The sequence below is a fragment of the Podarcis bocagei genome (assembly GCF_964188305.1).
Source record: "Podarcis bocagei genome assembly, chromosome: 17".
In the NCBI taxonomy this organism is placed as follows: Eukaryota; Metazoa; Chordata; class Lepidosauria; order Squamata; family Lacertidae; genus Podarcis; species Podarcis bocagei.
This window is the reverse complement of record NC_138143.1, coordinates 24204318-24219142: the sequence shown is the minus strand read 5'-3', so window position 1 is coordinate 24219142 and position 14825 is coordinate 24204318. Positions and strand designations below refer to the sequence as shown.

Below are 14825 nucleotides of genomic sequence, written 5' to 3'. Positions count from 1 at the left end.
GACCTTCTGATTGGCAAGTTCTAGGCTCTGTGGTATAACCCATGGCGCCACCCACGTCCCACCACTCTGTGCCATCTTAGGCATTTACAGTTCATCCTTTCACCTATGTGCCCCTGATTCTGTGCCATCGTTGGCATTTACAATTCACGGAGTGGGTACGATTACATCACAATGATATATAGCCAATATAGCCAATAAGAATTAATCACAAGCTGATTTCACTTGAGGGAAACTAAGCCAGTTTTGAATGGAAGCAATGCTTTCTAGATTGGTCACATGGGTGATCTTGGCCAATCAAGAATCACTGTGGACGAACAAAGTCCACTGTGAGAACATTTCCTAGACAAAGGAACACTTTTGTCTCCTTTTCAATTAATCCACAACAAATTGTTGAAAGACTGGGTCCTTTTAGAAGATGCTGAAAATGTTCGGAAAAGCCATCCTCTCTTTTCAGCTTAATTCTGCCTATGCAGAAGCAAAGAATTAGAATGAGGAGGAGGAGGAGGAGGAGGAGGAGGAGGAGGAGGAGGAGGAAGAAGAAGAAGAAGAAGAAGAAGAAGAAGAAGAAGAAGAAGAAGAAGAAGAAGAAGAAGAAGAAGAAAGCTAAATGGAAGAAGCTGTAATTAATAAACTACAACTCAGCTACTAGCGGAAAATGTTCATCATCAGACTCTGACAATATGGAAGTACAGGAAGTTTATTTCATAGGTAGCTGGCTAAGGAGTGAAGCGAGTGAACTTGAGGGAAATTTTGAGCCAGTCTAACACAAAAAGACACATTACTGACACAAGTGACTCAAGATTTCCCTGGCGAGATGAAATCTAAGGAAGGCTTTGTCACTCTTCATGTTCTTTATTGTGAATCAGATCAGAAAGAGCAAATGCTACAGAGTGCAGATAAACTGCTGACACTTCACACCATGGAGTGGCTTGGGGTTGGTATGCTATCATAATCGTCTGAGTAGGTCTGGTACTGGTCCGTGAGAAGCGGCTGATGAAGATCATCCTTGTTTCTCCTGGCACGGACGATGCATGTGGCAGCAGCGAATATAATTGCAACTAGGATCAAGGCAGTGACAATGGCAATAGTGATGATTTCTGTGACTTGGAGAGCCCGAGCTAGAAAGAAACAGAAGGAAGGGCACACAGCGTTAAAGTCTTGAGTGATGTAGACGGAGAGGGTCAGGGGGGTCATGGCCCTGGTGCAGATTTGTGAAAGGGTGTGAGGGGGTGCAAGCAGGCCCCCTCACACCAGGCCCCCTCAATCTTCTAATTCACACCTGGGCTGGGGCAGCACAGTTCCCCCCTTGTGGATGGTGAAGGGATATCTGCACATGCCCCACCCCTGGGCCAGTCAAGGGAGAGGGAGGGTGCTGCTGCCACCCACCAAGGAGAGGCAAGAGGCTCCAGTAGCCGCTGCCTCCTTTGCAAATGGGGTGCCTCAGCCCTCAGATCTGCCCTCATCGAGGGGCGGTTTTGAGCCTCTTTCTCCTTCACCTCACCCGCTGCCGACTCAGACTGCACGCCCCAGATGCTGAGAATCCACGCTACATCACTGGATGTACAGTGGTGCCTCGCAAGACGAAATTAATCCGTTCCGCGAGTCTCTTCGTCTAGCGGTTTTTTCGTCTTGCAAAGCAACCCTATTAGCGGCTTAGCGGATTAGCGCTATTAGCGGTTTAGCGGCTATTAAAGGCTTAGCGGCTATTAAAGGATTAGCGGATTAGCGGCTAAAAGGCTATTAGCGGCTTCGGCTTAGAAAAAGGGGGGGGGAAGTAAAAAAAATCGGAACACTTGCAAGACGTTTTCGTCTTGCAAAGCAAGCCCATAGGGAAAACCGTCTTGCGAAGCAGCTCAAAAACGGAAAACCCTTTCGTCTAGCGGGTTTTCCATCTTGCGAGGCATTCGTCTTGCGGGGCACCACTGTAGCTAAAAGTCTAATCCATTTGAATATTCTTTTTAGAGATTATCAATAATAACAAGTCCCAGTCATTTCAAGTTGCTGTTGATATCAACTTTAAAAATGTTTTATGCATTTCTTTCTTTTACTTTAACTCATTGTAATAGTCTTAATAAAATTATTATTATTATTATTATTATTATTATTATTATTATTATTATTAAAGTACTTCTTTCTGTCTAATATGAAGTTCCACAGCAATTCAAGAACTGTGTGATGGTGGGTTTCTGAGGGACTTAATTCAACTCATGCAACCTGAATTATTTCCTCTGTAAATCAGAACAGGGAAACTTCTTTTTTAATAGACTATCATTAGGCTATGTATTCAGAATTTGTGCATTAATATATCCAAACTGACCTTCCTTAGAAAAGAGCATGAATTATTTCTGAATTGTAAACATGGGGAAAGCAAGGGCAAACTAAGGAACCAATCTACTCCTCTGATAGTGTCTTTTTGGATCACGCTTGTTTTTTATTGCTTTCTTTGCTCCATTGACTCAGTTGTTGAATCCTGAATATTCAGTGTTATCATTTGATGATACCAAAAATGTGCATTTCCCCCTCAATGTTTCTTTGTTCATTAAAGCAGGTGAAGCAAACTACATAGATTGAAAAACCAGTGATTTCTGTTAGGCTTCAAATTAGATACAGTTCAAGTTTAAGCAGCCGTGGAAAGGAGCACAGCCCTTAATAGCTATTTCATGCACATAATATTTGTAAATAGTAAATCAACATTTGAACCACTTGAACAGAAAAGAAGAAAGAGTTATGTAATGAAAAGGAGAGGCTTAATAACTTACTTGGCCACTGAACTTCATAACTGTATCCCAGATTTCCTGGTGCTGTAACAAACATCTCATTGTTGGCCACGGGGGGCCAGAATGGTACCATGTTGTACCGTCTGTTATGTCCAATGGGGGCATTCTCTAGTGGGTAGATCGAGATATCTAAAGGGGGGAAAATGTTTTGCTTGTTCAGTTTCAGAAACTTGGTAAAGATAACAAAATTCACATGGAGTCTTTGTGGCCACTCCCAGATTACAAACAATTAGGGTGCCTCCAGACGGTCAATATTTTGCAATAGGGATTTTAAGTGTGTACCAGAACTGTAGATTTGTGCCATTAGAGTTGGTTGAAGTGTTTTGTTACCCTAGCAGAACAAAAGCATTTCTTTTCTTTTTTTTAAAGGATTTTCTTGTAGTGCCTCATATTTTTTTTTTCATGTAATATTTTTACAAATCCATTTCATTTGTTGAGGCATTAGGGGGAGAAGAAGAAGAAAAAAGAAGAAAAAAGAAAGGGGGTGGAGAGAGGGAAGATGGATGGGGGTGGGGTCGGGTGGCGGTGTTTCTATTATGTTTAATGTATGTAGAGTTTGGTGTCAGCGTTGTTTGTCCCTCCTCTGGCAACCTGCACAGAATTTTGCTTAATTGGTTGCCATCAATTTGATTTAATTAATTATTATAATGAAATATTTTTAGATTGTGTGACTATTTGACTGTTTGATTATTTGATTGTTGTTAGCCGCCCTGAGCCCGGCTTCGGCTGGGGAGGGCGGGATATAAATAAAATTTATTATTATTATTATCATTTATTGTGTTGTTCACTTGTGTTCCTTTGGTGGTGAGAGAGGTTGGGGTTGGCCTAGGGTGTGATTGTTTGCTTGTGATTGGCTGTGGTGATCTTTGTTTTCGTGTGTGAGTGAGGTGGGTGGGTGTTTTGGATCAGGTAGAACAAAAGCATTTCTACACCCAAGTTTTTGCAGTTTGGAAAGCGAGGGGGGATGAAAAGTGTGGGATGAATGAATGATTAATGGGAAGATGATGAAACAGTCCACAAGCAGAGTGAAGCTCTTTACACTTCTCTCTCGTTCATAATGAAAGGGAGAGGTTGTCCAGTCCTGGCATTCAATGTACGCTGGGCTGGTCATCTTTAAGGCAACGTGTTCAATGCCGGTGGGGTTAAGGATCTGAGCAGGAAGAGCAAACAGTCTTTCATGCACTGTGGATTCTTGAGAGGCTATTTGCTGACACCATTCATGAGTGCCATTAGAAGTACATTGGTACCCATAGGTGATGGGTTGGTGACCCTTCTCCCTGAGGCTTCCATGTCAGGTGACCAACAAATGTAATAGATAAGCAATCTGGGACATCCTTGCAGGGGACACCAGTGATGTCCTTCTAACCTCATTGTTACCCTCACAGAAGCAGAGGGCTCATGCCGAACATTTTCCCGTGACTTTTCATTGCAGGAGGTGCAGGAGGAGATCAGCAAAGGTGAACAAGCAATTGGTCAAGGATGTTTATCCATCAACAACTGCCTTCTCTGATAAGCTTCTGAGCACCCTCAGAGTCAACCCCTGCAAATGCAGCTGAAAAACATACTCTGAAGCCCTGTATGTTTGCTTCTTCTCTGTTCTCCTTCCTTTTGCTCTTTCTTTTGCCCAGAAACCCAGAGAGACTGGCTGCCTCCTGCCATGCCATCTGCTTTCTTTTGTATTTGTTAGGGGAACATGACACGAACTTATGTGATTTTACAGCAGTAACAAACAGCTCTTTTGAACTTGCCAGAATTGCCACTTGACTTATTGTAAGACATGCACAAAAATGGCTAGAGGATTTTTTTAAGACTATATGCAAATATATACCCTGTGACAGCAAGTACATTGTTTGATTTATCATTTCCCCCTCTTCTTTTTTTGCAAGAGGGGTAGAGAATGAAGGGCAGCAGTGTGTGATTTGTGAATTTATGCAATTAGAAAAGAGTATGTAACTATTTCTGCTGTTCCGGTCAACTGACCTGGGAAAACTCCATTAAGATCTTGTGATCCCTGGGTGTAATTTATCCTGCATCATCAACCAAGACAATAGCTCCTTCTTTGGCTAAATATTATTCTGCTTCTGAAGACAGGAGTAAAAGGATGCGATTGTGCCCCTGATCCCCAAGCCCAGGCCTCTGAAAGGGCTGTGTTGTTGCAAGGGGATCATAGCAGCTTGTTTGTGCAAGTGGGAACAGAAGCCTGTCCTTTGCATCTCACCCACTTTGCTGAGTGGGACTCGGGCAGTGGGCGAATTGTTCTCCTTGCCTGAAGGTTAAATAATGTGAACCACAAGAACTCACCAGGATTATGCCTTCTCAACCATTCGTCAAAAAGAGCGTCGGTGAATGTGTGCAGGAGGACAAAAATGGGATCATTTGGGGACAAATGGGTTTGCCCTCCCGTGCCGTTCAAAAACAGATGGGCCAGATTGTGAAGGCTACGTACGGCTGGATTGTACTTCCCCGAAGGGTCGCTGTAACCTGCGCATAAGAATAAAGAAGAGGTGTAAATTGGAAACAGCAGTGAGATTAAAGCAGCTGGTTATAATTCAGTTTGCCATGATTTTGGACCACTCTCTTGACTTCTTTAAAGAAATGGCATTGCTCCTTGCATATCACAGACTCTTTCAAATGCATACGATTGCTAATTCCTCGGGACACTCAACTTTGAGATTAAATAATGATACTCTATGAATACAAAGTGATTTGCTTGCTCGTGGGTTTGTTGCGCAAGCAAAGTGGAATGTTGCACGTTGGTGGTGAAACACAAAAACAAATCTGTCTTGCACTGAGCTACAGTGGCAGCTTCTGGGTCGGAATGGCAGCAAACATAATTGAAACCACCACGTGCATTTTCTAGCCGTTGACACAAGTGTCAAGATGTTCTTATGTATCCTAATGGGCCAGCTGTTCCTCCAGCTCCCCACATGTCTTTTCCTGAATGGCTGCCAGCAGATTGACTTTGGAGAAGGACCTTCTGCTTCAGGGAGCCCAGAAATTCTCAGCGCTGATTCTCCAGCACCACTAAACAAATTCTTGTAATGTCAGAATCTTGGTCATCAGAAGAACTGAAATAATTAGGTGGGGAATATTCTGCCTTCTTCTGCAGCGAGACCAAGAGCTCAAACTGGGCTGAACAGAATTAAATGTTAAATTCTGCATTGGCTTTATATTTAAACAAATATAGTACAGCAATATTTCCCTATGCATCTCTCTCTGTAAATGTCAGGGGAACATAAGAAACTGACTCACATATGAGTAAGAACCTTGGTCCATCCAGATCAGTACTATCTAGGTCAGAATGTAAGTCTTGCATTTAGGACAAGAACAAAAATACTTCAAGCAATGGAGAAACATGATTGCTGCTCATGCATACTATTTGCCCCTGCAGCTAACATGCCCTGAAAGATCTGAAACATAAGGTACCTGTGTATGTGTGTGTGTTTGTAGCTGAAGTCAAGGATGTTGAAACTCCTTTGAACATATTTGCTAGCAATGAAATTATTTTTGTGATGGATCAGGGTTTCAGAATGACTCCTATAAACCATTTAGCCATTGGGGGGGGGATACTTGGAGAAATTGGCAATAATACACTTCATTTGCTCTGTTTTTGTTCATTGAGGGAAAAAAGTGATATGGTAATTGATTTATGTTTTTCTGTTCATTTTTAAAGTGAAGGAATACTCATAATTGATTCAGTGTTGATCATTTGTTTTGCATCTTATGCATTTACAATTTTATGATGTTTTTGTGATCACAATGAAACTGGCGTGATAGTTGGTGGTTTATAAATATTCTATAAATTAATGAAGGAAGGAATGAAATGTACATTATTATAACCTGTTCCAGTTTAGGAAAACGTAAATGATACAATGGGGTCCCCACTTCACCCAATCTGACTTCCAGAACTTGAGAATACTTTCCTCACATAATGATGTATTGGTATATAAAAAAGATGGTTTGCTAAATAGATTCTTTCTCTTGCAAAATAACTTGACTACTTTTCACCCTGCGCAAACTCGGTGAGTATGGCGAGCTCCACGTCCCTCTGGTTTCAGACCTTTTATTTGAGAATTACTTGCCTTCCACTGTATTACGAAAGCTGTCTGTTGAATTTGAATAGAACGGAGGCGTATCGAACAATCCGACTTCTAAGCAAAGAGCAACATCCTGTGGCTCAGGCAGGCGCTGCACCATTGGGCGGGCAACATTTCCAGCAGGGTTTCGTCTAATTGGGCCTCCTTCTGTGCCTGGCGTATGAAGGAAGGGGAGGGAGCAGAAAGAGGGTGAGCTTTGATGTGTTAGCAGACTACAAAGCCTCAGAAAGAGAGGGTCAGACTCAGAGAAAACAGGCAATGTCTTGGGCTTTTGGCTAAGGACCACTCTGTGCACCGCTTGAATCGTTGCAAGGGACTTCTCAGTGGCAATACCATCAGACATGCATAAGAGAGCTGTAGCCTTGCTGCCTTGGAAATAGTTCTGCTGCAGTGAGAGCTAAGCTATTAATAATCATTGTCGGGTATCACAGTGAGAACTATGGCCATGCCAACCTATGTAACTGACCACGATGATCCCTGCTCAGATGTTGCAGTCAATTGCAATCTTATATGCACACTTGCCTGGGAATAAGTGGCCCATCCAGTCCACCATCCAATTCTCAAAGTGGCTAACCAGACACTCATCTCTCTCTCTCTCTCTCTCTCTCTCTCTCTCTCTCTCTCTCTCTCTGCATGTGCGAGTAGGTTGGGGTAGGTTTGGGAGAGGAAGTTCCATTGCATGTGTGCAAATTATTCTGCACATGCATGGACTTTGTTGGATCCAACCCATCGTGGTAAAATCAGGTTCTGCTTGGGGTACTGGGAATTGGTGCTCAAGCAGAGAACCCCCAAGCTCCAAAGTCAGTATAGTGTGAGAATTATGCTGACTCTCAACAATGACCAATAAAGGATTCTAGACTCTTTTACTGCTGATCTAAGATCAGCCAAAGCATATATGGAACAATGCCAAGATAATGAGCTATCCAAGGCAAGGCATCTTCAACTATTTCAGACCCAGGAACCACTTTTAACTCAAATATGTACCTATTTCTTAATAATTTACCACTTATTTGCATGGTGGTAGTGTTCCTGTTTTGATCCACCCTGGAACAGTCTGTGAAACCAATGATGTGTCCCAACCCATCAGTTGAAGACCAACACCCTAGGCCACCATATTCCATGGAAGCAAAGCATATGTATCTGTCAAGCATTTTCAATTTTTTTGCTGCATCGACTATAAAACTCATCTAGACAATATTTGCTTGGTGTGGTAGTCAATTTGGGGCAGGAAGGTGTGGAAAATGAAGATGGCAGGAAATAGATTAGGCTCATGTATCTTGGTGGGTGATGGGCATTTCCTGACACCCATCACACAGGGTTGTGGGAGCCATAGGCAGCATACAGGGTACCTTTGAGGCTGATCTGCAACACCTGGTCAGAGTTGCAGGGCCTCAGGAATGGATGGGAAAGGAACACATCCCTATTGGTTTTAATGATGCAGCTCAGATAAGGAGGAAAGGAGGAACTGTGCCTCTTGTCTTAGGCAGAGGTTGGCTTACGAGCCACAGTTAACTTGATTAGTTTTTGATGAGCTTCCTGTACTCTTATTTACACTTTGTAAATAATAAAATGCAACTCTAGTGTAACTGTCCCATTCTCCTGTTAGGGGAGCACAATTGGTTTGGTGACACTCAGAGCAAAGCCTCGGGGTACAACAGCAGACACCACAACAATAATCTAGAAAGGATTGCAAGAGGCAGGAGGAGTGCTGAATTTTGGCATTGCTGAAACTTGAGGCCCCAAGATCCACCACTGCTCCTGTCTTGCCTCTTTGTTTCCAGTTCTGGCCATCAAAGGAAGAAGACGAGGAGGCAAAATAGCCTGGAATCTGTGAAAATATTAGCTCTTTGGGGGCCACTGGCCTAGCAACAACAAAGTATACCCAAAGAATGCAGACTTACTGTTGCAAATGGTTCCCAACGTGTCGTAGTCTTCAATCTCCTCACACAAAACACGCCACTGAGAGAAGATTGAGTTTTGGCTTATCAGAGTGGTGTCAAAATTGCTTCTTGCTCCCATGAGGTCATCTGTGCAAATGTCACAAGTGTTTCTACCTGTTGCGAAGTTCCAGTAGGGGAGAGCAAAGAAAGGATCCTGTAGCATGTTCTGATGAGATGAACAACAACAACAACAACAACCTGGGTTAATGGTGAGCTACACTGAGCTGCAGGTAAAAACCAGATGAAATCCTGAGCTTGTTAAATCATGACTTTTCTTCCTATGATGCCAGTCTAGTAATGTCTCACTATATGGATGGGAATGGGGATGAGGTTCCTTAAAGGGAGACATTTTGGAACGTGTTCAAACCTTGACTTGTTAGCATAGCATGTGAATCACAGAAAGGGCATTACCTGCAAGTCTCTCTCCAACTGTAGTAGATGGTATCTGTGCCAGGTGAGAAAAGCTGGTCCTTCATGGGAGAAATCTATTCCACCAAAGCTCTGCTGCCCTGGTCCAAGAAATGTCTTTCTGACAGAGTAATAATGGGACCACACAAAATAATTATAAATGGTCACATTTTCAAATTGCGGTGTGTTGCCATCAGGGCCCAATATCTCTTCACGTCTCCTTGTGGCTATCACAATGTCAGGGTGAATTGTATTCTTGGCCTGTTGCAAGGCTCTTAGGAAGCGATTCCTTTCTTCATTACTCAGATCCAGAAGGTTTCTTCTGACTAAAGGTTAAACATACATCATATTATGGATTAAAGGGAAATATAAATAGGAAACCAATAATTCATGCCTATCAGTTGCCAATATAAAAAGGAATATCCATGAAGCCCAAGCCTTCAGAATCAGAACTTGGCTTATCCAGCAAGATGTGATTGTTGTATTTTGTTCAGGAATAAATACAGGAGTTAAATCCAAAGTTTTCTCTTAATCTTCCATTATGGATTTCAAGATTTGGGAATTGGAACTCTAAGAAGAGATGGAGATTCCATTGCAAAAGCAAATAGTAACCTCTGATGATCTATAATCTATAATATTTCAGGGACAGTGTCCATATTTACACAATGGAGCTTCATTCCTATCCAGGAATTACCTTAAGCAAACTGTAGGAACCAGGGACATGTCAAGCATTTGTTTAGTGCACACACAAATTTCGCCACGATTCCTCTGCTGATGTGGACTATGGGGAGATACAGAGAGTCTCTTTCTGCACACATAACTCAATACCGGAATCCCTTTTGCTGACAATTCAAACAGACACAAACACAGGTATGGATGTCTTGAGTAGCAGAAAGTTACATAAATATGGCTAGCGCATAACTCTTGGTCATTCACAGTGCAGATGGTGCAGATGTGCATTTGTCAGTGCCAGTAGATTTCTATGCATCACAGACCACACAGCTGTTTCCTCCACAGGTTATTAGTTATGTTTGTATCCTGTGAGCCAGAATTTATTAATCTTACAGGAGTTCAAAAGACATGGGACACCTAAAGGTTTGCTTTCACACACTGGCCTGCCACCAGGCGTTACACGTGCATAATATGAACCAGCCCCAAACACTGAGTTTTGTTATGGTAATATAATGGTTTGAGCTAAAGAAAAACAATCAATCAAATTTAATTGCAATAAATACCAATTAGCGTAACTGGTGGCAGCGACTGTGGCATGGTGTGGTTGCTGGGGAACGAGGGAGGGCTGCATTGGCCTTGGTCGGCTACAGCAGTTGGCAGGATCGCCCACCCAAATTTTAAATTTGATTGTTAGGGTCCTGGTGAGTGGATGGTGCTCTGGTGGTGGACTGGCAGAGCCAGTCTTCTGTGGGGTCCGCCAGCCAGGCATAAAAGCTGGCTTGCACCTCCAGCAGGCAGCACAGTTGGGATATATTGCATTTCAGTGCAAAATATCTATTCAGAAATTATAGAATTGTAGAGTTTGAAGGGACCCAAGCGTCATCTAGTCCAACCCCCTGCAATGCAGGAATCTCACCTAAAGCATCTATGACAGATGGCCAGCCAATTTCTGCTTAAAAACCTCCAAGGAAGGAGAGATCAAATGAACGTACCGCACAGCTTGCTGCTGTACATGTGAATCTGGGAACTGCAATCTTTTTACCCTTTTTTCTCAAGGGCTTTTTTTTAGCCGGAGCCGAACTCAGTTCTGGCATGTCTCAGGTGGGCACCATTGCCATTTTAAGAGAATAAGGGAAGCGTTTATGGTGAGTTCCGGCACCTCTTTTGCCAGAAAAATAGCACTGATGTCTCTAACGCTGGCAACAAGATAATGGGACATCTCTGACCTCTTCTTAAAACCATTCCATTAGAATAGTGTAGCATCTCTTACTGATGTCTTCCCTGGAAACCCGCCTCAGATTGGAATAATTGGAATAATACCTGTTGCTGCCACTCCTTCAAGGTGAACTCTTGGTGAAGCTTGGTAAACCCACCTGGCATTCCAAATAGCACCCCATTTCATTACTAAATTCTTAATTTGTAGATGACACCAAACTGGGAGGGGTAGCTAATGCCGCAGATGACAGAATCAGGATTCAAGATAATTTTAACAGATTGGAGATTCCTGCTTAGACATGAAGAAGAACTTTCTGATGGTAAGAGCTGTTTGGCAGTGGAACAGACTCTCTTGGGTAGTGGTAGACTCTTCTTCCTTGGAGGATTTTAAATAGAGGTTGGATGACCATCTGTCATGGATGCTTTAGTTGAGATTCCTGCATTGCATGGGGTAGGAATAGATCACTCTTGGGATCCCTTCTAACTATTCTATTCTATTCTATTCTATTCTATTCTATTCTATTCTATTCTATTCTATTCCCTCTGTTGTATTTCCTTCTCTCATCCCACCCAGGATGTTTGCTAATACAGAGGGAAGAGAAAGGTTTGGTGCTATTAAGCAAAGCAATGAATTTGGCCCCATAATCGCCAATCTAGACATTATAATGCATACCTTTCCAAAAGGTTGTTTATGCTATTTGTAATTCTTTTCTATTCTGATTTAGGTTGCAAATCCAACACACACTTGCCTAGGAGTAGCATCTACTAAAGACAATAAGACTTAATTCTGAGTAGGGAGTTATTGCGTTCTAAGAGACTGAAAACTTCTGCTGCGAAGAAAATCTTTAGAGGCAGATGCCAATGCATTTGAAATGCAGTGTTATTTTGTTTGCGAACTCACAGATGTTCTGAAAACTGAATCATTATGGTTGATCAATTTTTCAGAGAAATATCAGCCTAAGCTACTGAAAAGGCTGAAACCATCAGAAAAGGGGGACACCTCTGTGCCAAAACACACAAATATGCCCTCTTGTTATTGCCTTTACCTATTTGTGTCTGCTGATCACAGGCAGGTCCACTCCAGCCAGCTCGACAGGCTCCGCAGTTGTATCCAGAGAAGTTCCTGTTGCACTGGCAGGTTCGGTTGAAGAAGCGCAGAGGCCATTGTTCACGGTCATCTCGCCCATCGTGCATGTACTGGGGTCCATGGGGTCTGGAATCGGCTGTCACTTGTACACACTGCCCCCTTCCAGAAGATGACCCACACCTGTCTGAACCAGGAACCACCACTGGAGACAGGTCTGGGCAGCATTCCCCTCTTGTCAGTGCATCAACGGTAGCACATTGCCTGGGGAACTGAGCACTAATTTCTCTGAGCAGGGCGAAGAGAAGCAATATGGATAGATGCATAGCGATGGTCCAAATTCAACAATAAAAACAGTGAATGGATCTATGTCAGTGTCCTTTCTTGTGAGCCAAGACGCAGTGAACTCACTTCTTTTCCGTCTGGCGATGAAAGCTCTAAAATGGAAGAAACAAAAATGAAAGAGGGCATTGAAATGCTGTGGAGCAGGTATCTTCAAGCTTTTCAGACCCACAACGCACTTTTCACCCATACATTTGGCGGCCCATTTCTTAATCTTTTGCCCTATATTTGATTGGTGTAGACGATGTTCCTTCACAAATGGAAAGAAACCTCCTTATTTGCTTTTGAGGGCTTGCATTTTTGAGGGAGAGTTTAGTGCAATTGTCTTTTGGATCTCTGCATCGTCATCATCAATCATTATAATCATAAGCAGCAATCAGTGTCACTACTTCAGAGTACTTAGAGCATGCCCTGCCTCACTGGATGTATAAACTAATCCCGTTTACCTGGGAGTAAGCCCCTGCAAAATCAGTAGGACTCATTTCTGAGTATACAAGGAATGCAGTTTAAACTGCTTCATACAAGAACCATTTTAATTCAGATATTTCTGTCCACATCCCTCTAACTCCAACCCTTTGCTCAACCAAAACAATTATGGGTTTCCCATTCAAGAAAGTGGGGAAGTTTTCCATGCACTGATTATTAGAATACTCCAGTCAGGCAGCTGCTTGCAAGAGATCATTCTGCATTCCTGCTCTAGCAGACGCATCTCCAAACTGCCCTTCATCCCCAAATCCCACAAATTTGTTCCTATACACAAAAGAATTTTATCACTTTGTTGACAACAAAACAATCTTAATACATACTTTTTCCAGAAGATCTCTCTGCTTTGTTATCTTCTTTATTGGTTAATTGTTTTTTTCTTCTTGGCTGATTGTACTTTTAGGTTGTGGTTCTTGCTGCAGCTGCTGCCCTAAACCAAGCCGAGCTATTTTGTTTTGGATTTCTGTCTGCTTTCTAATCCCAGCCTTGCCAACAATTTGGTTTGGCGTGACCCTCTCTCTCTCTCTTTCTTGCTCCTCTTAATCCCTTTCTACTTCAATGAGCTTCCCCGGATAAGTACTCTGGCAGCACATGATTCCTTTCATGCGGATCTCCTTGTGATTTTACACGTTTTAGGAAAGGTCAGGGGCAAGTAATTGCAATGAAAACAGAGAGCCCACAACCAAAGGAGCTTTCTTTATTCTGTGTGCAAAGGAAGGGCCACAAGGAGATTTTTTGGGGAAGGGAGAATGAAGCAAAGGCATATCACACACCACAGAAGGAGGAAGAAGCTATTTGGAAAACAAAGGGCTTCAATTTCACACAAGGAACCAAATCCTCTGAAGTCAACTGCTTTCTGGTGATGCCACAGCCAACTCTTCTATATTCGATCAGCACATGGCCAATAGTTTCAACAAGCATGTTGGCCAACAAGTCAGATGCGATGGCCAACAAATAAATAAATAAGTTTTCGACAAATATTAATGTCTCTCACATGTAGAGTTACCTTGACAAAAACAACAACAATTTTTTGTTCATACCCCGCTCATCTGGCTGGGTTTCTCCAGCCACTCTGGGCAGCTCTCAACAGAATATTAAAAACATAATAAAACATCAAATATAAAAAAACTTCCCAATACAGGACTGCCTTTAGATGTCTTCTAAAAGCCAGATACTGTAATTGTTTATTTCCTTGACATCTGATGGGATGGTGTTCCACAGAGCGGGAGCCACTACCGAGAAGGCCCTCTGCCTGCTTCCCTGTAACCCCACTTTTCACAGTGAGAGAACCACCAGAAGGCTCTTGGAGCTGGACCTCAGTGTCCAGGTTGAACGATGGGGGTGGAGATGCTCCTTCAGGTATACTGGGCTGAGGCCATTTAGGGCTTTAAAGGTCAGCACCAACACCTTGAATTGTGTTTGGAGCCAATGTAGATCTTTCAGGACCAGTGTTATATTGTCTTGGTGGCCACGCCCAGTCACCAGTCTAACTGCCACATTCTGGATTATTTGTAGTTTGATCAACAAATGACATGAAAGGAAATGTTAGGGCACGTCTATACCATACACAACAGGGACGCGGGTGGCACTGTGGTCCAAACCACAGAGCCTTGGGCTTGCCAATCAGAAGGTCGGCGGTTCAAATCCCCACGACAGGGTGAGCTCCCGATGCTCGGTCCCATCTCCTGCCAACCTAGCAGTTTGAAAGCACATCAAGTGCAAGTACATAAATAGGTACCGCTGTGGCGGGAAGGTAAACAGTGTTTCTGTGTGCTGCTCTGGTTCACCAGAAGCGGCTTAGTCATGC

At 42.9% G+C, this 14825-nt stretch overlaps 1 protein-coding gene across 1 annotated transcript; it reads right to left on the bottom strand.

Moving 5' to 3' along the window:
* Positions 1-677: 677 nt before the first annotated feature.
* Positions 678-13583, bottom strand: TYRP1 (tyrosinase related protein 1). The gene is made up of 8 exons (XM_081176594.1): positions 13342-13583; positions 12156-12630; positions 9226-9548; positions 8776-8980; positions 6860-7027; positions 5079-5258; positions 2760-2906; positions 678-1118 (listed from the first exon to the last, which is right to left on the bottom strand). Exons 2-8 carry the CDS (start codon positions 12517-12519, stop codon positions 913-915), a joined length of 1593 nt encoding a protein of 530 aa, XP_081032720.1. The 5' UTR covers positions 12520-12630; positions 13342-13583; the 3' UTR covers positions 678-912.
* Positions 13584-14825: the final 1242 nt, after the last annotated feature.